This window comes from Pteropus vampyrus, unplaced genomic scaffold (assembly GCF_000151845.1).
Source record: "Pteropus vampyrus isolate Shadow unplaced genomic scaffold, Pvam_2.0 Scaffold476, whole genome shotgun sequence".
Classification (NCBI taxonomy): Eukaryota; Metazoa; Chordata; class Mammalia; order Chiroptera; family Pteropodidae; genus Pteropus; species Pteropus vampyrus.
The window spans coordinates 1,120,149-1,146,552 of NW_011889257.1; the positions used below are offsets into that span (position 1 = coordinate 1,120,149).

The following is a 26,404-nucleotide window of genomic DNA, read 5'->3' on the forward strand; positions in this document are numbered from 1 at the left end:
CTTTTTTTTTTTTTTTTTGGCCTTATTGCACTAGCTAGGACTTCCAGTACAATGTTGAAAAGCAGTAGTGAGAAGGGAGACATCCTTGCTTTGTTCTGATCTTAGTGGGAAAGTTTCGAATTTCTCACCATTAGATATGATGATAGCTGTGGGGTTTTTGTAGATATTCTTTATCAAGTTAAGGAAGTTTGCCTCCATTATTAGTTTGCTGAGAGTTTTTGTCATGAAGGGGTATTGGATTTTATCAAATCATTTTTCAACATCTATTGATGTGATCATGTGATTTTTCTTCTTTAACCTGTTGGTGTGATAGATTATATTAATTGATTTTCAGTTGTTGAACCAATCTTGCATACCTGGAATATATCCCACTTGGTCATGGTGTATGATTCTTTTTATACATTGTTAGATTTGATTTGTTAGTATTTTAAGAGTTTTGCATCTATATTCATGAGAGATTATTGGTCTGAGTATATCTATTTGGTTTTGGTATTAGGGTAACATTGGCTTCTGGAAGAGACTGTAGAGAATTGGTACAACGTCTTCCTTAAATATTTGGTAGAACCTATTTAGGCCTGGTGTTTTCTCTGTTGGAAGGTTACTAAATGTTGATTCAATTTCTTTAATAGATATAAGCCTATTCAGATTGTCTATTCTAAGGTGAATTTTGGCGACTTCTGTCTCTCAAAGGATCGGTCTGCTTCATTTAGGTTATCAAGTTTGTGGGCATAGAGTTGCTCATAATATTTATTATCCTTTTAATGTTCGTGAGATCTGTAGTAATGTCCCTCTTTCATTTCTCATATTGGTAATTTGTCTTTTCTCATTTTTCTTAGTTAGCTTGGCTAGAAGCTTATCAATTTTATTGATCTTTGCAAAAAACCAACTTTTGGTTTTGTTGATTTTCTCTATTGATTCCTGTTTTCAATTTCATTGATTCTGCTCTGCGTTTTACTATTTCTTTTCTTCTGCTAACTTTAGATTTTATTTGCACTTTTTCTAGTTTCCTAAGGTGGAAGCTTAGATTATTGATTTTAGGTCTTTCTTCTAAAAGATATATACAGTCAATGCTATAAATCTTCCCTTAAGCTCTGTTTTTCCTACATCCCACAAATTTTGATAAATTATTTTCATTTTCATTTAGTTCAAAATATTTAAATATTTCTTTTGAGATTCAGTCTTTGATCCATTGTTATTTAGAATTGTGCTTTTAATCTACAAGTATCTGGGGATTTTCCAGCTATCTTTCTGTTATTGATTCTTAGTTTAATTCCATTATGGTCTGAGATCACACACTGTATAATTTCTGTTCTTTTAAATTTGTTAAGATGTTTTATGGCCCAGAATGTAGTCTATCTTGGTGAATGTTCCATGTGAGCTTGAGAAGAATGGGTATCCTGTTGTTGTTGATTGATGGTGCTGTTGAGTTTAACTATATGCTTACTCGTTTTCTGTCTGTTAGATCTTTCCATTTCTGATAAAGGGATGATAAAGTCTCCAGCTATAATAGTGGATTCATCTACTTCTCTTTGCAGTTCTATTAGTTTTTGCATCATGTATTTTGACACAATCCTTAATGTGTATGTGCCTATCATACACATTATGTATGATAGGCACATACACATTAAGGATTGTTACATCTTCTTGGAGTATTGACTCCTTTATCATTATGTAATGCCCCTATGTACCCTTGATAACTTTCCTTGCTCTGAAGTCTGCTCTGAGATTAATGTAGTTAATCCCACTTTCTTTTGTTTACTGTTAGCATGCTGCTTCTTTCTTAATCCCTTTACTGTTAATTTATCTGTGTTTTTATATTTAAAGTGGGTTTCTTGTAGACAACATATATTTAGGTCTTCTTTTTTGATCCACTCAGACAACTCTATCTTTTAATTGGTGAAGTTAGACCACTGACATTCAAAGTGATTATTGATATAGTCAGTTTAATATCTACCATATTTTTTCTGTTTTTTCTATTCTTTGTTTTCTATTTTTGTCTTACACACTCTTTCTGCCTTTTGTGGTTTTAACTGAGTGTTTTATGATTCCCTTTTCTTTCCTTTCTTAGCATATCAATTATATTTCTTTGCAATGTACATTCTAAATTAATCCAAGACCACTTTCAAATAACACTTTACCAGTAGTGCAAGTACTTTATAATAAAATATTTCTAATTCCTTCCTCTCATCCCTTGTATTATTGTGGTCATTCATTTCATTTATGCGTAAGCATATATATGTAATACATACCTGAATACATTGTTGCTATTATTATTTTGAACAAACTGTTATCTGTAAAATGAATTAAGAATAAGAAAAATGAAAGTTTTTGTTTTATCTTATTCATTCTCTAATGTTCTTTCTGTCTTTATATAGATCCAAATTTCTGAGCTATACCGTTTTCCTTCTCTTTGAAGAAATTTAAAAACATTTTTTGCAAGGCAGGTCTACTGGAAACAAAGTCCCTCAATTTTTGTTTGTCTAAGAAAGTCTTTATTCCTCCTTTCCTTTTAAAGGATAATTTTGCAGAGTACAGAATTCTAGATAGGTAGCTGGGTTGTTTTCTCTCAACACTTTAAATATTTCACTCCATTTTTTTTTCTTTTTTTGCTTCTGTTCTGTCTGTGGAGAAGTCAATGTAATTTTTATCCTTGCTCCTGTATAAGTAAGGTGTTTTCTTCTTCTGGCTTCTTTCAAGATGTTTTCTTTGGCATTTATCCTGATTTGGTGTTCTTTATCAGTTAAATGAGATGACTTGCATCTCATTTGTGACTGAGTATATTATTGCTAAAATGAGACATAGTTTAACATTGATTTTATTTGTATTTTTTTGTTATAGATTTAAGTGGTGAAATGTTTTGTTCACACAAATATGTAGATGGGAATAGAAGTAGTTTGTTATAGTGATGCCACCCATTCTTCGAACTCCTGAGTTATTTGCCAGGTATCACAAAAATGATTTATTATTGTCATCAAAAAATTTTAATGGCCTATCAAGTGATAATTTGTTAAGATCATCTTTCAAATTTGTTGCAAGCAATGGATTAGAAATGACCTGACCTTCAAGAAGATTTGTTTCCAAGCTATTAGAATCATTTGCTTTCTCCCTTTCTGGGAAGTATAACAAAAAGGCTTTACCAAGACTTATCAAATGACTCTACTTACAACCCTTACTCTTTTACTTGAAAGCAACTTATTCAACCAGATATACTCAGAAAGGGTTGGGGAAATGGAAATACTGGTAATTTCATTATACCATTTCCAATCCAATAATTTTTGATAAAATGCTTTTTTCAGTTGCTTAACACTTAAAAAAAAAAACCATCTAGAGCTGCAGTTTTAGCTTGCTAAATGTGCAGAAAACACCATCTAACCTAATTGGCAAAGCCAGTCCTCATTGTCAAACCTACTAAAAACCTAGAAACCAAGAAAAAGTATTTTCAATTCAAATGTATTAATGTATTTCAAGAAGCTTTATAAAAACCACTGAGAAATAAATTATAGAATGCGTTATATAAAATAGAAGCAGTCAAGATTTAAACGATGTAGATCTAATTGATAAGTTACAAACGAGACAATAAATCAATGTACTTAATTTATAGTAATGCAATGTAATTTATAGATAAAATTATATGATATTTGTAAGGAGAGGAGTATGATAAAAAAAAAAAACATGTTATTCCTTCTCTAAATATTGATGTGTGTGTATCAAACTCTAGTGTTTGGTTTGGGGAACAATTACATAAAATTGAATATAAAAATCAGAAATAACCTAGTTATCTTTATTAGACACCATGGTTATATATAAAGATAACCTAGTTATCTTTATTAGACACCATGGTTAATATACAACTAAAAGATAATTTTTCTGGCAGTAGATATTTTAATTTTTGTCATGAGGAGGTAGAAAATAAACATTTTAGAAGATAATATGGGATAAGGATTGTCTGTAACTAGAATAAAGATTTTACGATGTGAGTTGATAAAATACATTTTTAACTTTCTTTTTAAATAGTGCATATTAAATATTTAAAAAATCATGTAAATGTTTTATCCACGTGTTTATTCCAATGTATTTTGAAAAATTTGATAACTCCAGAAAATATTCCAGTTATAGTTCTACGAAGCAGCAGTACCAGCCTATACAGCTTTGGCTATTGAAGTGATTTTTGAAGTGAATAGCTTACTCTTAAATAAAAGATAAAAGGCATTTTTGTGATTCAGTATGAGTATTGAGACTAGCTAGAAAAATGCTTACCCTTAACTACCTGAAAAGGCCATTTTTAGAATTGAATATTTCTTTCCAATGCTCCCTTTGCCTTGAATTCCTGGGCCATATCCCTCAAGATCCTGGTCTTTTGACAATAGTCGGGAGAAGGAAGAGGCAAAGCTGTTAGGCAAAAATTTGCCTTATTCTGTGTTTAATTTATAACACTCAGCTTCACCTGTAACAGAAAGTTTTTATAGGTTCATGGTACTTCAAAGAGTCATTAAACCAGGTTTCCGTTTGGTTTGGCTGGAAATCTAAACTCTTCGCCCCTTGCGATGCAACATAGTAAGGTTTGGATGGTGCTTTTCTTTTATAAAATGGTATAAAGATGGTTTTGGACATAGAGGCTTTTTTGGGCCTATTAATGTTAGGAAAGGGTACTCTTGGAAGTCGAGGATCTGGAAATTAATTCCTTTAAAGCTACCTGTGCTTGAATACCTTTTGAAAAGTGTATCCTCAGGGGTATGTGTGCCCTGGTTTGAAGACCATTGCCTTAGACTATCTTTCCTGAGTATCACAAACCAACTTAATGTCAGACAGTTCTATAATGAGGAAAGTTAGGGAGCCCCTTACGTAAAGGTATTCTGTGTTGTTGGTTGAAAGGCTGGCTTTTGATATTATGTGTGTAGTTAGCAAATGAAACACAACGGTGAGTTGAAAGAACCTGCTGTATTAATTGTGGGCCCCTTTGCAAATCTGCAGGTAGATTTGTTGTAGGAATTCCCCTGGGTGGAGCAAGGGTTTAGCTCATTAAATCACTCGGGTCTGGACAAGTGCACAGACAGTTACTTGCTTGAAATAGTTGGTATTTGGCAGAAATAATTGATTCAAAGAACAGAAACTGTAATAACTGGAGGTACTACTTAAAGTCTACTTCTCGACCTTAGGCAGTAACAGACACTACAAATTGCCATGATTTTGTGCTATGATTATAATACCTGCATTTCTAGTTTTTAAGCATGTAGCCAGTAATAATTTGAAAATTCTTTTATGCAAACGTGTGTTGTTGGTATTATTTTACTTTATTTTTGTTTGTTTATTTATTTATTTTAATGCCTACAGCACCTGGTATTCCTAGGTGGTCTCCCATCCAAGTACTAACCAGGCCTGACCCTGCTTAGCTTCCGAGATCAGACAAGATCAGGCACGTATTGGTGTTATTTTAGTGAATTAAAACTATGCAATTGTAAAGCTCTTTTTTCTTCATTTTAATTTTAAATATCAGTCATTTAAAAATAAGTCAAGAAATTAAAATTTATATCAGAGTTTCTTTTCCCTAAAAAAATTTGTTTAAGGGTATGAGTCACCAAATACCCACTTCTGCCTCACAGGAGGGGAATAAATAAAACGGTAAACATAATACTACTCCTACTATAGTAGACATAAATATTACTCCATAAATGTGGGTTTATGCTCTGTTGTATTTTAATTGAAATTAAACAGTGCTCTAAGACTCCATTTTGCCTGACTGGTAGGAAATTCAGTTTCAGTTCTTGTTGGGCTTTCTTCAGCTCCCAGAGTCAAATAAGATTCCAAAACGTTTATATAAACCAGAGAGGGGCTTCTGTTTTCTAGCACTGTTTTTGCACTGCCTTCATCATCTAGTCCACAAAATTACGAGAAGGGAGCAGATCCACTGCACCTGTGCACGGTGAGGCACCTGTGGTCTGTGCCCAGGTGGAATCCCATTGCCTAAGTCAACATGTCCCTCGGCCCCAGAGGCTCTGCCACTGGCCCCTCCTGCTTGTGGGCTCCTCAGACCTTTGGTCTCTTCCTTGTTTGGAGGAATGTTCTCTCTCTGTCTCCTTCCTTACAGAATCCTCTTCCCTCCGCCCCGCCAAGGATGTCTGGCTTTGGAGAAACAGTAGCCAAGAGGCCAGGTTGTCTACCAGCAACTTGAACTCCACAGCTTCTGTGAGGGAGTTTGTACCAAGAGGCTGGGCACCTACTTGGAGTGAGAGCAGTGAAAAGACAGATCCTAGAACACAAATGAATATTACCATAAATGGTCCTATGTTTCTACTACTATTAATAAATGTCAAATGTTACTGGGCATTGCTCTCTGCTCATGCAGATGGTCAGATTTAATTCTCAAAACTTAAACCGTGTTTTAAAGACACACAACTGAGGCTTAGAGAGTTTGAATAACTCTCTCAGTAATAAGTAGCAGAGCTGGGATTAGAACCCAAATCTGTTGGGCTCCAGAATTTAACCCCTATGTTATATTTTCTCTCCTGTAGGATACTGGTAATATTGTTTTAATTTAAAAATTTTTTTCAATTACAGTTGACATCCAATATATTTGTTTCAGGTGTACAACACAGTAATTAGAAATTTATGTAACTTATGAAGTGATCACCCCAATAAGTCTAGGGGTACTGGTAATATTTTTTTCAAGCACAGTGATCTGCCAGGATAGGTTAGCTGCAGCGTGAGCTCCCTGATAGCTCAGTGAATTCATCCATAGAACACCATTGCTCAGAGTTCTCCATCTGGCTGTCAGAGTGCATTTGCCAAGACTCAAGAACAACAGTGCTGCTTTGGGCGTAATTAATGTTTAGACAATAACTGGTCAGCATGTTCAGCTGCTTCTTGAGGTCACTCCTGGGATATGAAAATAGGACCCTGTATTGGCATAAACAGGATGTTTGTTTTCTCTGTGCTCTGTTAGGAGGCCATTATCTTGATCATCAAGATGTTATACCAAATTGCTCAGGTGCCGGTTCAAAAGGCGGAGGTGGGGTGGTGGTGGTGGAATATGGCTCAGCTTAGCTTTGTGTTGTTTAAAATAGAAAATTGATGGATCTGAAATCCATTTCTGCTTAATATGATTCTTGAGGTAGTATTTTAATAAAGTCGTAAAAAGAACATTTAAAGTCTTAGATCAATTTTTAAATTGTATAGCTTGGCCCATAAATAATTCCTATTTATGGAGCGAAAAGCTAACAGTCAGTGAATCAATACATAACCTAGTCATTATGGCCCTACTCCCTGCCTACCCCTGACAGCTGGGCGTGATGGGTGATTCAAAACCAGGCTGGACTCTTTCCTCAAGATGTTCATAATACGCTTCAGGGGCTTTCGAATGTTGTATGCATTGGAATCTTCCCTGAAGCTTGTCAAAAATAGAGCTGCCTGGGCTCCACTCTAGACCCACTCACTGTCTTAGTCCCTTCAGACGGCTATAACAAGATACTACAGATGGGGGTCTGGGAAGTCCAAGATCAAGGCACTAACATGGTTTCCTGGTGAGGGCCCTCTTCCCGATTCATAGCTGGTGACTTCTTGCTGTTTTCTTATATGGTGGAGGGCGCTAGGGATCTCTCTGGAGCCTCTTTTATAAGGACCTAATCTCATTCATGAGGATTCCACTCTTGTGACCTAAGTAGCTCCTAAGGACCCACCTCTGAATATCATTACCATGGGAGTTAAGATTTTAGCATATGAATTGGGGAGGGGGGACCATTTAGACCATAGTGCCCACTGAATCAAAATCCTGGGGAGTAGGGTCTGGGTATCTTTATATTTGACAAGCTCCTTAGGCAATTCTGATATTCATCAAGGTGTTTGAGCCAGCCATGTGGTTGATGGTGTTTTAGTAACATATAAACCACTACACTGTTTTCTCTATTGTACTGTACTGTATATATGTCTATACAGCATCTCAGGAAGTATGTATAGGAGATATATAGGCATACACATATGTATCTGGACACACATCAGTGTCTTATTTGCATTTATAGTATTGAAATACGCCTGCAGATAAATATACATCTATTATTTTAAATCATAGTAAACATTTATCGAGCATCTATATGTATCAAGCAGTGTTAATTCATTCAACAGATATTTGTTAAGTGCCCTCTATGAGCCACCAGAAACTGAAATGGACAAAAGTCCCTATCCTTGGGGAGGGGATGGGGACTTCCAGTGATGGTGGAGGGATTGCAATTTAGAATAGGGTGGTTGGGGAAGACTTGAGGGAGGAGAGGGAGTAAGCATGTGGATATTTGGAGCACAACTGTTCCAGGTTTGGGGAACAAGAAATGCAAAGCCCTGACCTAAGAAGGAGAATTCTTGGTGGATTCAGGAAACAGCAAGGAGGCCAGGAGTTGGGACAAAATAGCCACAGTCAGAGAGGCAAGGAATGGGTGGAGCTGTGGATCTTTTAGGAGCCCGTAAGCCTCTGGAGGAGTTTGGCTTTTACTCTGAGAGAGATGGGAAGGGTTCTGAGCCTAGGAATGACACAGTCTGACAGGTTTTAACGGGGTCATTCTGGCCAATGAGAACAGGCTGGAGGGAGTGGGCAAGGCCAGAATCAGGAGACCAGTTAGGAGGCCACTCTGCAGTAATCCATGGGAGAGATGGTAAATGTGCCGGGAAAGGAGCAGTGAAGGTGGCGAAAAGAACGTGGCTTCCAGCTGCATGTGAAGGCAGAGCTAGCAATTTTACTGATGGATTAGATGCAGGCTGTGTGAGGGCTGCAGTAGGTTTTCCAAGGATGCCAGGCCTGGCTGCTGGCTGTCCTTTACTCTGTGGCCAGATTTGGTTCTGGATGTGGGTTATGATTTGGTTCTAAGAAAATGATCATATTTTGGTTTTTAAAACAAACCTTGTACACTTAAAATTTGTAAATTTATTGTATGTACATAATACCTTAAAGAAAAAACAATTCATCCTAAGTAGTCGGGGTCTGACCCTTTGCAGCAAGCCCCTCACCAGGATACTGGCAAACAGGGACAGTACCCACGATGACAGTTCTTCTTGATGTGTAGGAAGGCTCTGGAAAACTGCCTGGGCCCACAAAAAATATATATTCTGAATAGGATAATGAATAATATTTATTGTTCCATTTATTTCAAAGCACTTTTATGTAAATCCTCAAAAAATCCTTTCTGAGGCTGATAGTGGAGGATATTATTATCCACATCTGAGGGTTTAGGAACCTGAGGTCTAGAGAGGATAAGACACGTGGGAAGGATTAACTTTGCTAGAGCAGATCTTCTTTTATGAAGTCATTTTATGACTTTCTCCTCTCGATTGTGTGCCTGGATGTGTAGTGACTAGACCTCAATCCAGGAACAGAAGTATATTTGTGCACACGCGTACATGTGCATGCATGTGAATCACTTGGGTTACTAAGTACAACGATCTAGTAAAGGAATTGGAACTGATTGTTCAAACCTTCTATAATTCATGCCCCTTGGTTCCTCTCCTTCTCTCTCTCTTCCTTCTCCATCTCTTCCTTTGATCATTTTGTTTCTGAATAGTAATTTTCACTGAAGGTTGGGCTAGGGAAATAAAAAGATATGAAAGTCACATTTGGTAGTGTGGAGAATAATTTTAATAAAAACTGCAGTGGAGAATGCGGTTGTAATTAGCACTAAAATGAAATTCTGAATTGCTGGTGGATTTCAGCTTGCTTCATTTTCCTGATCCTTTGTTCCTTTAAAAAACTGAGTTTGATTATGCCAAGCACCTAGCGAGACTAAGCTCCCTTTGTCTTGCTAAAGAAGCCATGTCTGTACTGGGATGGCTGTGAGCAGGGCCTGGGACGCCTAACAGCATTTAATGCATTTGCCTGTTTCAGTTTGCAGTGATGACCTCACTCACAAATTCAAAGGTTTCACCGTGATGAATGAAGCAGAGAGATATGAAGCTCTCAGACACTGTCGCTATGTAGATGAAGTCATCAGAGATGCTCCATGGACACTCACGCCAGAGTTTCTGGAAAAACACAAGGTACTTATTCTTCCATGTTCTCTGAGTAGCAGAATTAGGAAGTATGGCTCGGTGGCCAATGCCCAGAAAACCCAAAGACTCCTCCAATTTCTAAAAGAGATAACTTCAGGAATCGTCACGTGGTGTCACTTGATATAGCACCTCTCTCCTGCCCCCGTATGGGGACTTGTATCTTCTCACTCCTTCGATGCGAGCTCTGGAGCTAGACTACCCAGGTCCAAGTGCAGCCTCTATCCCTTCCTAACCTGGAGCAAAATATTGAACTCACCTGCCTAAACTGTAAAATGGGTGATATTGATGCTTACCTCACAGGGCTGTTTTGAGGATCTAAAGAGATAATGTAAGTGAAACCCTTGGAACACTGGCTGGCCCATAGCAAGAGCTCCAAAAATGTCATCGTCATCATCACCACCATCATCATTTTTTGTGCTTATAGACTCACGGGCATCGTTTTTTATGGAACAAATGAACACATGTCTTATCCAGAAGGGCATGGGTCAGCCTTTAAGGAAAGAACTTTATGTCTATGATTTTGTGACCCTGAGACTCCTACTGATATGAGATTTTTATTAGTTGAAAACATGAGAAATTCTTTTGATCTGCATCGAATTATGTGCTTTGTATCTCCCTACAAGCCTCACATTAGGAGCTATTCTTTCCTTTTATAAGCAGTACAAAAAAATAAGATTAAGCTGTTCTAAGAGTTTTCTTTTCTATTTTTAAATTCACGATGCAGAAGAGAATAGAGAACACTGATAAATGTGCATGGGTAATAGCAGAGGAGACAATTTCCCAGCAAGAATAAAAAGAAAAAGGAAGAACTACAATATGATTTACTTCCAGCAATCACTAACACATTTTTACTAAGCATCTATTGTATATTCAACTTGTGCTAGGCATTATGGGGACTCGTGATGGTAATGATGGCTGCCACTTATTGAGTATTCAGCACGTGCCCAGCACTGTGCTAAGTGCTTTACTTGTACACAAATTGCATTCAAAATCTCATGGCTACCCTGAGAAGTTATTGTTATTGTTATTATTATACATTGGAGAGGAGGGGGGACTAAGTTTGAGTACTAAGAATAGGATTCTTAATAGTAATAACATTTACTGAATACTTCCTGTGTACCAGTTATTATTTTTAAGCACTTTTACATAATTGTATCATTTAATCCAGTGATTCTCAAATGGGGACAAGTTTGCCTCTAAGGGACATTTGGCAATGTCTGGAACATTTTTGGCTGTCACAGCTGGAGGGGTGCTACTGGCATCTAGTGGGTAAATGCCAGGGGTGCTGCTAAGCATCTTATAGTACACAGGCCAGACCCTCCCCCTAAAGAATTATCGGTTCAAAATGTCACTAGTACCGAGGTTGAGGAATCCTGATTGAATTTTTACAACCAATTTTTAACTTACATAGCTAGTAAACGGTGGGGCAGGAATCTACCCAGGCAAATTAAACTGCTACTCCAAATTACCTCTCAAGGTGCAGTGAAGCTGTGTTATAAAGGGCTTTGAAAGTTAAGCAAGATTTTACTTGATGTCGTAGGAAACAGGGAACTAATAAAGATCAGCAGGCACGAGGGTGACAAAAAGAAAATTCTGTTTAAGGAGGATCCCCCATGTGATAGAGGGGTGGCTTAGAGAGGAGAGAGTCTGCAGTGAGGAAGGTCAGATACAAGTTAGTATCAATGATCCAGGTGACAGGGTCCTGGGTTAGTGTAGTAGCAATGGAGAAGAAGCAAGGCTGATTCCAAGGGTTTGGGGCCTCGATGAACTGGGGAAATGGAGGTGCTGTTGGAAGGGGACACATGTTTTCAAGATGAATTAAATTCCAGACAGATGGATTTTAAAGTGACAGCATGGGGTGGTGCAAGAAAAAGGTGACTTTGGGCAAATCTGACAAGTTTTCCAGTTTCAGCAGCCTTATGTCTCAACTGAAATAGCAATATATGCCCTACCTACCTCACAAGGTGGTTGTGAAAATCAAAGGAGAAAAGAGATTAAATTCATTCATCAGACTAAATTTATTTCCACAATATAAGCTATGACTTAAATGTGAGGACCTATTGCCATCAGTGGGATGGGAAATGGAGACTTGGGTTTCTCATCATAGCGAGAGTGACTAAGATCTGAAGAATGAATGAATTCTCTGAAGGACAAAGTTTAGAGGCAGAAAAACAGAACGCCGAGAAAACCCGCTGCCAGAGTTAAGAGAAACAGGGACCAGCAAGGAGAGAAATCAATCTAGTTCCCATTATCTCATGGAAATGGAGACAGTTGGAAATACTTTTCGGTCAAGGATTCCAATCCACACTATAAACTGTTTATTTCAACTGCTTTATTACAGCTGCTTTATTTCAAAGAGGCATTTTCAAATCACAGATGTGCACATCCATCCCAATGGTGACGTCACTCTTCTCTCTCCAACAGATTGACTTTGTGGCCCATGATGACATTCCGTACTCTTCTGCTGGCTCTGATGATGTTTACAAGCACATAAAGGAAGCAGGTGAGGAGTTCTCGTGGGCTCCCTTGTCCGCTGCGGCACAATAATCAGGTTTAATGAGACATCTGCTCTGGGCCTGCAGCGTAGACATACAGGTATTGGAATTTCAGATATCTCCCAAATAGCCTCTACAAGCTTCTGTTGACATGTGCTAAATGGCACAGACACCAGTTAGGTATTTATATAGGAACTAACCTGAGCCCCAACATACTCAACCCGTTTGAGGCTTGATTAGAGTTCACCAGATGAAAATCACAAAACCCTATTATTTAAAGGGCAATCATTTTCCTCATTCACAATGAAATGTTCGGAATGAAATTACTTTATACTGTCAAGAAAGTTTCTTCCGCTAGAAGACCGGCTAAATTAACAACCTGGACTCCTTTCCTCCAAAGTCAGCCCTGCCATATGTCATCTTATCACATGATCGTAGTATCCTCAGGTATCGCATGCAGAGGCAAAAAAAGAATAGTTACGTATTTGTAGAATCAGGTAAGATGTTTTCTTCCTGAAACCATCGTGGAGCCACAAACATGGTGCCGGAGCTTTGGAAGTTGTCTCATTTGTCACTAAACATTTCTGTTAAGGTCAGAGACTCGTCAGCTCCAGGGAGTTCCTGGGGGCCTGGAAAGGGGTGAGTTTCCTTCTGATGCAGGTTCCCTGGAGTCAATTCCTTCATTACATTCTCTATTCCTACTTTTACGCTGCTGGAATTGCTGTTGGGGCTTTGTGACTAATCTGTGGTTTCCAGCTTCAGCTGGATTCTCGGGGCTCCTTGGTGACATTTACCTCCTCTTTTTACCCTTTCCACCCCAATTTACCCATAACTCATACATGCTTTCCTCCTCTCCTGCTTCTTGAGGAAGAAGGGTACGTTTTCTGTTCCAGGCTAACCTCTTTGTCTGAACCTACCATCTCCCTTCCCCAGAGCCTGTCTTCTTTCTCCTTCTTCCTCCCTTTGCTATCCAAGGTTCTTACTCTCCGGTCATTTCTTCCCAGCTTGCAATCAAGTGGAAGTCTATAAAAATAAAACAAACCCAAATCTTACCTCTGCCATCCCTCTTTCCTGCTTCTCCAGCCACGTCTTTTCTCAGTCCTCCCCTTCTAGGCAACTTGCAGGCACATGTCCCTGTCATTCCTCGGCCACCTGCACTCTGACTTCTGTCCCATCCTTCCTGAGTTCTGCAATGACCTTTGAACTACCAAATCCAACGGCCTCATTTCAGTCCTCCTCTGGGCATAAAGACCATGCTGACTGATCTTTTTTCTTAGATGCTCTTGTCTGATGCTTCCAGGACACTTCTGGGATGTTCTAATTTTCCTCCGGCCTCTCTGACCACTCTTGGGTTTTGTTATCGGTTTCTCTCCCTTGGCCTTGTTCCAACTCTCCATCTCACCAGCCTGGGCTCTATGCACCACCTTCCACAGGCCCTAAGGTTCCAGCACATCCCCGTGCTTGGAACACCTTTTCTCTGAGCTTCTGTGCTTATTCCAGGCCCAGTTGAGGAACCAGCCTAGACATGCCCTCTCTCCCTGGGGCATAATTCAGTACCCCTCTTCCTCATCTTCCTCCAACACTCATTACATTAGACTTCCCTTTCAGCTCCCTTCTCATATCATCCTGATGGTTTCTCTGTGTGTATCCCTAGCTAGAATGAAATGCCACAGTCCGTGGCCATATCTCATCAATTTTTGTATCCCTAGCACAGTGCCTCCTACGTCTGTAGTGAGCATGAAATGCTGTTGAACAAGAGAGTGCTTTTATGGAGTATGATAGGGAGTTAGTCTAAGATGGAAGCCTTCTGTCTGCAAGGGCTCTTCCCAACACACGTGGAATGGAGCGATTTAGATAATTTGGGCACACACTTCTATCATGTGGAACTTTTCATATTTTTTTAGATGTAGGGGTAATATTTTGGTCTGAATTAGTGGACCTTTGCATCCAATTTGTTTACTTTCCACTGGTATATTGGCTCTGAGTCCCTCACACACCCCTTTATTGAAGGAGATGCTGACCACAAAATCACAGACATACCCCAGAGATACTGCAGGTTTGCTTCCAGACCTCCAAATAGAGTACAGTACTTCAAATCATCATAGCCTCACAGGCGAGCAAAATCTCAGTAAGAGATATAAGGGTTTGCCATTTGACTTGTTGCAAAAATGACTATGATCTGCATGAAAAATCTTTAAAATTGTATCTATGAATTTGCATTTCTTGCTCTATTTATAACAAGCAAGTGAATATAAATCACAAATTGTAGGTGCTCTTTTGGACAAATATATAATGGAAAAATTGTCTCTGCTATACACTCACTATCCAATATTTGTTATTTTCCTGAACTGAGATTTTTAGTCAATGTCACAGAGTTTAAAACAATCACCTAAGAATTAAAATAGTAATTGCTGGGATTTTTTAAATACCCTGCCTCACCAGATTATATCCATTTGGATTACTTAAAAAGACAGATGGGGAAAAGGTAATTACTTCTATCCTCTTATAGGGTCAGATGGCTTTTCTGACCCTAAAAATGGAGACGTTCGAGATGGAGGGGCAGTTATAGTAACCTGAATCACTCAGCTTCTCCATCCCTCTCCTTCATCAGACCACCTTCCTTAAACCTCCCATCAGCCTGTTGCTGCATGATAATCTTAGAGCAAGGAAGAGTGAGGAAGGGAGCAGCTGGAATTGGTATTTTAGGTAAAGGTAGATGCAGAAGTAGATTTTTAATGGCTTGTTTTGTTGTTGGTGTTGTTTTTTGCTATTTTACTTTCTACCATACATTTCATCTATAGGCACTGTAAGTACATCCATACATACCTTCCTACATACATTGAACGATTATCTGGCACGGTACAGATACACTAGTGAATTATCATATGCTTTACTTAGGGACTTCAAGAAGTCTAATACACCCCACATTATACTTGAGCTGCCTCCATTGCTGACATCTGCCATCAGAGTTATGTTCTCCCATTACTGGAGCCTACTGGAACTCAACCCATGTTGGTCCCACCATCCCTTACCCTTAGCCTGCTGTCACTATAATCTTTTCCTGGCACTCATTGACCTTCAGACTTTTGAGATAGCATGGGCACCTAAAGGTGACTAACCTAGTCTCCTATCCCTTCCTTGGCTTCACTGTCAGCTTTTCGTAGGATTGATTCTTGTACATCTCCTGTGATGGGGAGTTCCTTACCTCTGCAGCCCATTCCATCTTTGGATAGTTTTGATTCTCATGAGTTAACCCATGAATCCTCTGAGTGCATCCCTAAGCCAGGGATTATTGGAGGGCAAATGGAATGCAAATTTGAATAATACATAGCCCTACTCTTGAGAGAGAGCATAGACAGACACAAATAATTATACAAAAATATTATAAGCCTGTGATGGGGCATATACAACAGTCTGGGGAGGCATGTCCAATAGTGGGAGTGTATGAAGAAATGTAGCATATTTGGAGAAAATCAGCAATGTTTATGTAGCATAAGGTGTGTAGAGGGGAGAGCAGAGATGGAGACTGATGGGACAGGATTGTTAAGTCTTAATTTTCTGTATGTCACATAGAGCCAGATGCCATCCTGAGGTAGGAGAATGCCATGAGGAGGTCTTTTGTGGGGTAAGGACCAATTGGGTATGGGGATGAAAGTAATTTCTGTAACTGAACTTACTTAGGAACCCCCATTTCCAGGAAAAAAAATATGCTTGACATTTGAAGTAATTCAGACTCTTCTAGATTTGCCCCTAGATTATGTGGAGTCAACTTTTGGCCTTTTTCTCCTGGGGTAATCTATGTTTTTGGGACCTATGTATTGGTCTATCATGGATTGGGATCCTAGTTCTTGCTGAGCTTTCATTTTGGGGTATCAAGATACACTCAGCCATCACCTATGGCTACCAGATTCCAATTGCAACCCTTTTAACACTCAGCCACCTCCTCCATCTGTTCCCCATCTGCCTTCCCCTTTGGCCTGTCCTTGCCATAGCCTCTGCTGTAGGAGTCCCTTAACCATACTACAGGTAAGCCACCCAGCAGTCATACTGGTCTTAAATCTCAGCTACTTTCAGTGTTCCTAGAGAGTGTCCCTGGGAACTTGTCTTCCATAGTCTACTGGAGGGCAGTGGAAGCATGGGCAATGAGAGGGAGGCATGTCAGGCCCTGACTTGCCTATCATGAAAAACACTCTGCTGAGCGTCCCCACATTGTCACGGAGCCTCTGTGTGACCATTTCCTCCCAAAGTTACTGGAGGTAAACAGGGTGCCAGCCCCTCTGCTCTGGGCTTTCTCAGGGGATCACTTCAGACTTGCAAAGCTGCTGAGAAGCATGTTGGGGAAGGGGAGAAACTGGCTGATGCATCGCTTACATTGAGGTGGGTTATGGCGTGAGGTGATAATTACCTTTTAAGTTTTTGTAAGATCTGAACTGTAAGCCAGCTACTCCTCCTCTAAAATTACCATGAAAGACCTAGTAGAGACCAGTGCTTGTCGAATGGAAATGTGGATTCAGTGGGCCTGGCGGGACCTAAGATCCCCATTTCTGATGAGCTCCCAGGTTGTTGGATGCTGCAAGTCCACACATCTGAGAGTAGCGAGAATCTAGACCAGAGATTCTGCTTCACCCAGGGCTACCTCTGGGGTTGATTGAATCAGCATTTCCTTGAGTGGTAGTTCCTCAGCTACATTGTAGAGTAGGAACAAGCATTTGGTGGTGGTTCTATTTATCAGCGAGTGACCTCTATTGAGCTAAGAAAAAGTTGCATTTCTAGTTTTAGGGAGTAAAACTTCAAGTCCAGTTCTTTAGATAAATGTAGGAACAGGTCCAGCATTTTTCTAACTCTAAGCAATCTAGTGCCCTATTGTTGCATAAGAAATTACTCCCATAATTAGTGACTTAAAAGAGCCACTTTATTTTGCTCATGATTTTTGTGGAGCGGAATGTCAGCAAGGACTTGGCTGGGTGGTTCTTGCTTGGGGTCTCTTGAACAGTTGTCAGATGTTGGCTGGGGCTGCAGCCATCTGAAGACCCAACTGGGCTGGAGGTCTCAGATGGGGCATTGATGTGGCTGGCAGCAAATGTTGGCTGTTCACGGGGAGCTCAGTTGGACTTGACACTGAAGTGCCTATATGTGCTCTTCTGCATTGTGTGGGCTTCTCGCAGCATGGCGGCTGAGTTCCAAGAGTGTACGTACTAAGAGGAGGTATTCGCAGGGCTAGCGATCTTGACAGAAGCTGCGAGGCTTCTTTTGACCTAGCATTGGAAGTTACCCAGCCTGACTTATACCACATTCGATTTGTTACAAGCAAATCACTAAGGCCAGCCCAGATTCCTGGCGGTGGGAACTGTGCCCATCTTTAACTCACCACAATTCTCATCTCCAAATTGAATGGTCAGGTGGCATTTTAATTGCCCTGGGAGCACAAGCATAAGACTGTGTGACTTTTCATATGTACAGGGACCCTTTCTTGGGACCCTTTCTTGTGATCCATTGATCCGCTCTGCTGAGTCCTCACCAAGGGAGAGCCACAGCAGAGATGTGTTTGAGGCCCAGGTAGAAGAGGCCACAGTATTCATTGTGAGAGAAAGATGCTCAGAAATAGCCTAAGCATCCACACTTGGTTTTTATACTCTAATTGAGGTGTATTTTGAAAGTCAGAAATCACTTCAAATGAAGCCAGAGATATCAAGGGCATGAATTAAACTTTACGGCACTCTGCTATGCTTGTCAGAGCTACATATCAAAATCCTCCAGCAACGCTGGATGAAAAGATGGAGCTTAAATGAAGTAGACTATAAGGTCCACATTACTCATCATCATTCTAATATTGCCTACTACTGTTGAAAGTTTCCTTCATTAACATGTGCTTTGCTGCTGCTTAAAATAGCTCCATAACCAAATGCCGCAATTCTGAAAAGCATGATAAAAAAGGTTCTCTGATCATGCTCATTACTGAATATTTTTAGCAGAGCAATAATTAGGATGTAGAGGAAGCCGGGTGCTTCATTATGTCAGCAGAGGGCTTGGCTTCTTTCAGAGACCTACCTCCCAACCAGCCAAAGCAAATCTCTCCCAACCCCAACTTTTAGTTACTTAGCCACAGAGACCTCATCCTGTGGCTTTAAAGAAAGGGTGAGCTCATGTCACCAGTGTCTAAGTGACTTGCTAAAATCCATTAGTAGTTGGAGGATCTTCTTAACATTTCAGTAGGCAGGGGTGAGAGTGAAATATGTCTACTGAAAAACGGGACACACTCCTTTCCAGAAAGTTCCCTGTTGCTCCCCACAAGGTGAGGCTGTTATTTCACGACCCCTTGGCTTAGGACCACTTAGCATTCTCCACCCACCAAAGCACCCTGCACAGCTGGTGCTCTTTATATCCATGCATTTAGATGTTTGCATCCTCTGCCTACCATATGGTTTTCTGTGTTTTCGTTCACTTTATTAGAAAATGATATAAGAAGTTTTTGGTTTAATAGCAAACCCCAACTCTGTCCTCTGAACCACAGAATATTAGAAACTGGATGCTTAATGTCTAACATCAGCAGTCCCACCCTGCTGCTGACACTGGGGTTGTGCAGATGATATCAAAAGAAAGCTCGAAAGGGACACCTTAGTAGGGGCCAGAATACTGAAAAATTCACTCATGTCAGTAGAATCAGAGAAAACTGGATTTGGAAAGACACTTAGAGATCAATATCCATCCAGTCATTCATTCAACAAATATTCTTATAGTGCCTGCTTGTCACCCAGTGCTGAGAATATAGAAGAGACAGGAGCAGTTCCTTCCTTCACATAGCTTATAGTCAAGTGGAAAAGGCAGTTACTGACCAAGTTGTTTTATAAAGACCTTGAAATATTTGAAGGAAAAGAGCAGTTGAACCATGGGAGGGAATAACAAGTAGAAAGACTCAGTCTGGGGGTGGACAAATTTCCTCGAGGAAGTGACACTTAAGGTAAAACCCAATAGATGATGAAGGATTAACCAGGTATAGAGAGTGTTTGCAGCAGAGTGAGGGGAGAGGAGTCAGCCCTTTCAGGACTCTGAAGTCCAGTGTGGCTGGGCCAACTCAGGGTCAGGCTGTTGCCCATCTCCATAGAGTACAATGACAATGGTGCCCCCTGTAGCTGTGTTGCTTGGGGGCTTGGCTTAGGGAGTGAAGGAGGAAGGGAGGAGAGGGTCTGAGATGAGACTGGAGAGAAGCACAGGGAAGAGATGATGCAGGCTGATGCAGAGCCAAGTTAAGGGTTTGAATCCAAATACAGAAGAAAGTAGAAATCCAATGAAGGCTGTTGGACAGCCATCTGACTTGCATTTTGAAAGACTATTCTATGGATCTTGCTATGTGAAGAATGGATTGAGAGAACAAAACGACAATGTTGCTGGAAACTAGTTTTGAACAAGATGGTATTAGATTAGTTTAGATGGCGAATGGAGAAAAGTGGTAAATTGGAGAGACATTTAGGAAGTAGATTGGTGATTGGAAGGAAATTGGGTGTAGGGAATGAAGGAGAGGGAAGTGGCTTGGATGAGCCCATGGTCACCTTGTCCAGCCACCTCATTTCTCAGCTTTGGAGACTGAGGTTGAATAACTTGCCTTCTGAGCTTTGAGAGACTTTCCAAGTCTACAAACCAAGATCCCAGCACTGTTGTCTCCAGGCTCTATCCATCATGTTGTCTCATGCCTGATGTCTCTGAGTAGCCATAATCATACTGGGTAGAAAGATCTCAGTTGCCAACATGGCATTTCAGTTGACAACAGAAGTATAAGCATAAACCAGATTCTGCTCTTTGATAACATTTGTGACCTCTTTTTAGCCCTGTCTGATATATATACCCAAATACATCTGAGGACTTTCAGGAGGTTCTAATAGAACTTGGCATCCTCTATGCTTATTTTCACTCAGTCCCACATATTCTAGATGAAAGGTCCTTTGATTGATAAAATCACCATCCAGAGTAGAAAAGTCTTAGGAAGATAAAATCATCTGACACTCCACAGGCATGTCTTTAGATCAGAGACAACAAAAATAGTACACTTTTTCTTCTTTTTCTTTGGTATAAGGTGACACAGACTTCCTTGGGGAAGAAAGGGAGTTGCTGTGATCTGACTAATTCATTGACTCAATTGTTATTCTCTATTCACTTACTCATTTAATTTGCATTTACTGAGCACCTTCCATGTGCTAGACACAAGTGTACTGAGCTGGGTGCTAGGGAAGCAAAGATAGTCAAGGCATAATCTATGCTTTCAGAACGTTCCCCTTCTACAAGGAGACAGATGTTTAAAATACTTTTATTAATGGAAGATGAGTTTATGTCGTAAATGTTGTGGATTCTGCCTCGTGGTGTCAGAAAAGATTTCCCAGAGGCATAACCTTGAAGCTGAATGCTGCCGGATGAGGAAGAATGTTGTCGCCCATGTGGGCAGGGAAGGGGGATCTAAGGCAGAAAGAAAGGGTTGGGAAAATGCTAGGATCCAGGTGAATGCATAGTGCATCTAGGGAACAGATCCAGGATGACAGTAAACACAGTACTGCAGGGAGGGAACATTCAAAACTGATCCTGAAAGAGATCAGCTGAGGCCAGATATGAAAGCCTTACTGAGACACCTAGGATATGCAACTTTGTCCCAGAAAAGGAGGGCCATTAAAAAAAATGGGTCAACCAAATCATCATAGTTTTTCTCTTTATCTCCTCTTTCCTACTTGAACAGGAATGTTTGTTCCAACGCAGAGAACAGAAGGCATCTCAACATCAGACATCATCACCAGAATTGTCCGAGACTATGATGTTTATGCCCGACGTAACCTCCAGAGAGGGTACACAGCCAAGGAACTGAATGTCAGCTTTATAAATGTAAGTGTACCACCCCATACCCTTTGATGATCACCACATAACACCACTGCCACCATTTATTGAACATTTACTATATGCCAGTGTTCTCGATGTTTTACATTTATCATCTCATTCAATCCATATAACAACCCAATGTTGTATTATTATCCCCACTTTATAGCTGGGGAAACCAGTGTCCAAAGGAGTAACATAAATTAACCAAGGCACACAGGTATGAGCTTCGCATTTTATAAAGGAGCCGCCATACTTCCCTCCCCTCACTCCAACCTCCCTTCCTTTGAGCTCTCCGACCTGGGTGAAGGGTTTCTGGGAGATCTGCCATCGTGAAAGGCAAGAGTTGCCTTCTGCTCAAAAAAAAAGAGGACAGCGGTGATAAAAAAGCTAAACCTAGAGAAAATGCTTTCTTGTTCTAACATTTTTAAAATTTTCATCTTATCAAGGCCTTACAGATGCTCATTAGATATCTTAACAGCTGTTTTTTATTGTCCAGAGAAATTACAGCTGCTTAAATAAAGCCTAAAGTTTTTGGCTCCCTTTAGTATTTCTGCTGTATTGTTCCCACAGAGCTTCTGTTAGTTTAATAATAGAGCAACCGTTAAAACAATCTTTAAAACAAGCAAAACAAGCTGTTAAAGCAGAGGGCGCCCCAGTTGCTGGAGGTGATCTTAGTGAGTCTGGACAACTATATTTGCCTGGACTCTGAGGAGCTGATGTAGTTGATTAAAACAAGCACTCTCCATCCATACAGAATTTCAACCCCCCGAAATAGATACTGTATTTTCGAAGATGGATTTTTTTTTATTTTTTACAAAACTAGATGCTTATAATTATGTGCAGCCATAATTGTCCAGCAGCTTACACAAATCTGTCACTGGTACCTTCACAATAAGGAGGGGCTCATTAATTGTAAATCAGTGGTTAGTTTTCCTCATGAGGCAGGGGTTGTTGGGAGGCCAGGTTCTGTGGCTTCGTATTAGCTGGGCGACAAAATGGAAAATGTTGGGTTCCAGTGGCACCACTGTAAGTGGCTGAAAAGAATTCAGTCAAAGTGATTATTTGGTATCTTATAAAGAATAAAGCCCTGGTTATGTCAGTAAATTAACTGTTTTTTTAAACTGAATTCAGTCAACTGTCCAAGCATGTTGAACCATTTCCAAAAGTTGCTCACTCTCTTTAAGCAGCCTTTGGATAAGCCACTTAGCTCAGGGAACCATGTAGTCAGCATAGATGCACTCATGGCCTTTCTGTGACAACAAATCTGGCTGCAGCCCAGAGATGAAATCAAATGTGTCGGATGGGCATGTAGGTGAATCACTCAGAGGTGGCAAGAACCTGACGAGGGTCCATCACCCAGTCCAGGTCCCTTCATTTGGAAATAAGGAAAGCTGAGCTCAGAGAGGGAACCTGACCAAGGTTCCCCAAGCAAGGTAGAGGTAGAGGCAGCAGCAGCCTCCCAGCCTCTTGACTCCCAGCCCAGTGCTCATTCTACTACTCTGTGCTGCCCCTGAGAGCTGTATATAATAATCATATATATAGTTGAGTGGCAGCACATATAGCTCGCAACCCACCCTGAAACTTCAGTAAGTTTTGGAAGGTCTAAATCAGGGAATCCTGACCCAGTTTTGCAATATTCCAGGTACCTCAAAAAATTCTGAAATATGAACTTCAGTCCTATGTAGTGAAAAAAATGGTAAACCTTATTACCACTTTAGGAAAAATGTATCATGATTTAATGGAAGGGAACACCCTTTGTCTCGTTATTTTCATGGTTTTGATACCACTCTCAGGTAACACAATTAAATGTCTGTGCTGCTTAATAGTAATGAAACAGACAACACACACTGAGCTTTTACTAAATGCCAGGCTTTGTGGCAAGCATGTTTAATGCATTGTCTTATCTAATTATTAACAGCAATCCTATAAGGTAGGGATGATAAATATACCCATTTTACAGATAAGGAAACTGAGGTTTCCTTAGGTGATACGTGAATTGCCCAACATATGATGCCTTCCAGGCATATAGGTATACCACTGCTGCATGAAGACTATAAGAAGAACAAAATCCCAGTCCAGAGAAGCTATCAGAACTAAACCTTTCTTGATCACCAAGGAAATCAATACAGTTCAATTAGTTTAATGGAAAATATCATTACAATGAAACTTTTCACATAACACATGGGTTCTAAGGCCCGTCCAGTAGCCTGCTTATTTCAGCCATTATTGGTTTTAACAATGTCCCAGTAAAATAGAGGACTCGAGCAATGTGAGTGGCCATTCTATGTACAATTCATACTTTTGTCTAAGTCCCAAAAGAATTGAGGGGGTGTATTTGCCTAATATCTACCCATAATGAAGAGCAAATATATTTTTTTGTTGTTATTTAAGTGAATTCAACTCAGACATTTACAGGAAAGAGAATATTAAAACCACTTCTAGTTCACTCTACATATCCAAGTAGACTGATGACAAATGACTTCTTACAAGAGATGTGCCTTCCCATCAATCCAGCCCTTGGGAAATAGCAACAGCCTGACTCTTCAGGTTAAGAACAAACGCAAGTTGAAATTCAACATAACAATTAGTGTGAATGACTGATCTCTCTCGTGCCCTCTTGGATAAATTCATTTTTTTTCTCCTTTAATTTTTGACCAGGAGAAGAAGTACCGCTTCCAAAACCAAGTAGACAAGATGAAGGAAAAGGTCAAGAATGTGGAAGAAAGATCAAAAGAATTTGTTAACAGAGTGGAAGAAAAGAGTCATGATCTAATTCAAAAATGGGAAGAGAAGTCAAGGGAATTCATTGGCAACTTCCTAGAACTGTTTGGGCCAGATGGAGCATGGGTATGTAATTACTTCATTTGATCCTCCATTGACGAGTATTTTCAGTTTATCCTCCTTTTCACGTGACCACTCAAGGAAGTCCCTTATCTCAAGTCCAATATGTGGCCCGTACCTTGGGCATCCACCTGAGTGACTTGAAGTTCATTTCACTTCCTTATTTAGTTCCTGCTCTTTACCCTTCAATATGGCATCCAGTAGCACCCAAAGCCAGCTCTGGTGTCCGTTTCTATATCTTACCCAGAGCTTGAAGCCATTTGTCAATTGTTGAATGTCTATTACCGCAGAGGCTGGTTTCATAGCTCATCCCAGGCTTTTAACTGGCGATGATGCAAAGCTTGAGGGTAAGGGTAAAGTGAGTCAGTGGCATCATGGAACTTATGTTGTAAGTCAAGGCTCAGGGGAGGAGGATGCGAAAGAAATGTAGCTGCCTTGGTCAGCTTTTATTGTCAGGAACTCTCCTCTTTCACTGATTGGAAGAGCAAAAAAAAGATAGGGTTTCGTCCTGCATCTGTGCCCATCATGCCCCATTTTTCTTTTGTTTTTCCATGGGATGTATATATACACTGGTGCAAAAGCCTTAGGGACTGAGGCCATAATCTGAATCTTAAAACAGAGAGGAAATGTCAAGGATCTCCTGCCTCAATTCTACAGATAATTCTAAGTGAAAACTATGGGAAGGGAAACAAATTCTGGAAACCACCTTGTATTCCATTGGTATTTCTATTGTGCATGTATCTCTAAATAACCAGTATTGTCAGCAGAGTTAATGAGGTTCCCATGAAAGAGATACTTTTACAGCTAACTTTCCTTTTAAAACAAAAAGAAACGATTCCATTTGACTTCCCTGATTTTAAGTAGCCTAGATTTCCTATTATGACATGAGAAGTCTCTAACAAAATCCACTTCGGCTTAATTATTTTATTGATGGGTTGTCACTGCTGCCTCTCTGCTCATTTGAGCTGGTTCATTATAGGATTATCTAAAAGTAAAACACTCAATTAGTAATGAAAAAAGAACGTTTGAGAAGTTGGAAGAGATGCTTTGCTTAAAGTGATTATGGAGGTGGATATGTTAGGCCAACCATATCCTATTGGCTGAATCTGAGAGGGGTAGAGGATTTGCAGGGGGCTCCCTGTTGACTTCTAGAAAGAGCTGGCAAGAGTAGAGGAGTAATGGGCTGAATTCCTTCTCATTTTCCCCTGGCCTGTTAAAATTTTCACTCAGGTCAATTTAATTCATGGGACATTTATTAATGTCCTTGTCTGTGCATAGTACTAGGGAAGAACATGAAATACAGACCCTGTTCTCTGGTATTCCATGTTCTCTATAAGATAAAGTCTGAAATTTCCCATTAATCTAGTGTATACTTCAACAATTCACATTTTCACAACTAATTTTCAGGCTCTGAAGAAATAGCTAGTGTTTTTTATTTTTTTATTATGAAACTATGTAGGTGTTCATTTGCTTACAGGGATTCAGAAATATGTCTCTACTGAGAAGCCCTGGTATTATAACTCGGGGGAGTGGATGTTTCTCCATATGGAGTGTGTAAAGGCAGGGAAGGAATATAATTTCATAGAAACTCTGTAGACCCTAGTCATTTCAGGCTCCCGGTAAAGGTGAAATATTAGCTGGAATTGTTCTAGGGGAGTCTGGTGACAGCGAGCTGAGGTGATTTTTAAGAAATGAAATCCAGCTTAGAGACTGGAGGTTTTTCTTTTTAAAACTTGCTATTAGTGTCAAAACTGTTATTAACATTAATTTACTGTATCAGCCAGACTTAGACATTACTTTTTTTCTGTTGACATTAAATGTACAGAAATAGTTACAAGGATGTTAAACGCCAAGATAAGTAATTTGCTTTTCATGAATATGCTATTATTATAATAATTCTTTATTTGTGGATTTGGGACTGGAACTCATTTCTTAAAATAGAGGATCTACCTTATCTGCAAATACAGTACAAATAACTGAAACTTGGAAAGACACAAAATAGAAGAATTTAATGTAGAAAATTTGGCACAACAGGATTGGTAGGCAGCATAGTATGTAGGTTATAGTAGGTACTCTATTACATGTTTCTGGATTGAATGCATGGAGTGATGGATGTGTCATAAAGACCTATTAATGGAATCTTCCAGTATCTGCAAAGCAAATGGTGAGGCCATATAGAGATCAATACA

The 26,404-nt window shown here is 39.8% G+C and overlaps 1 protein-coding gene across 3 annotated transcripts in view; it reads left to right on the forward strand.

Moving 5' to 3' along the window:
• PCYT1B (phosphate cytidylyltransferase 1, choline, beta) overlaps window positions 1–26,404 on the forward strand; it is a 79,470-nt gene that overhangs the window by 37,643 nt on the left and 15,423 nt on the right. For all 3 annotated transcript variants that reach the window (XM_011382451.2, XM_011382452.2, XM_023524573.1), the window contains exons 4-7: window positions 9,860–10,011; window positions 12,448–12,526; window positions 21,238–21,380; window positions 24,033–24,221. In XM_011382451.2, the coding sequence (XP_011380753.1) occupies window positions 9,860–10,011; window positions 12,448–12,526; window positions 21,238–21,380; window positions 24,033–24,221 (563 nt within the window). The remainder of the gene's footprint in view (window positions 1–9,859; window positions 10,012–12,447; window positions 12,527–21,237; window positions 21,381–24,032; window positions 24,222–26,404) is intronic.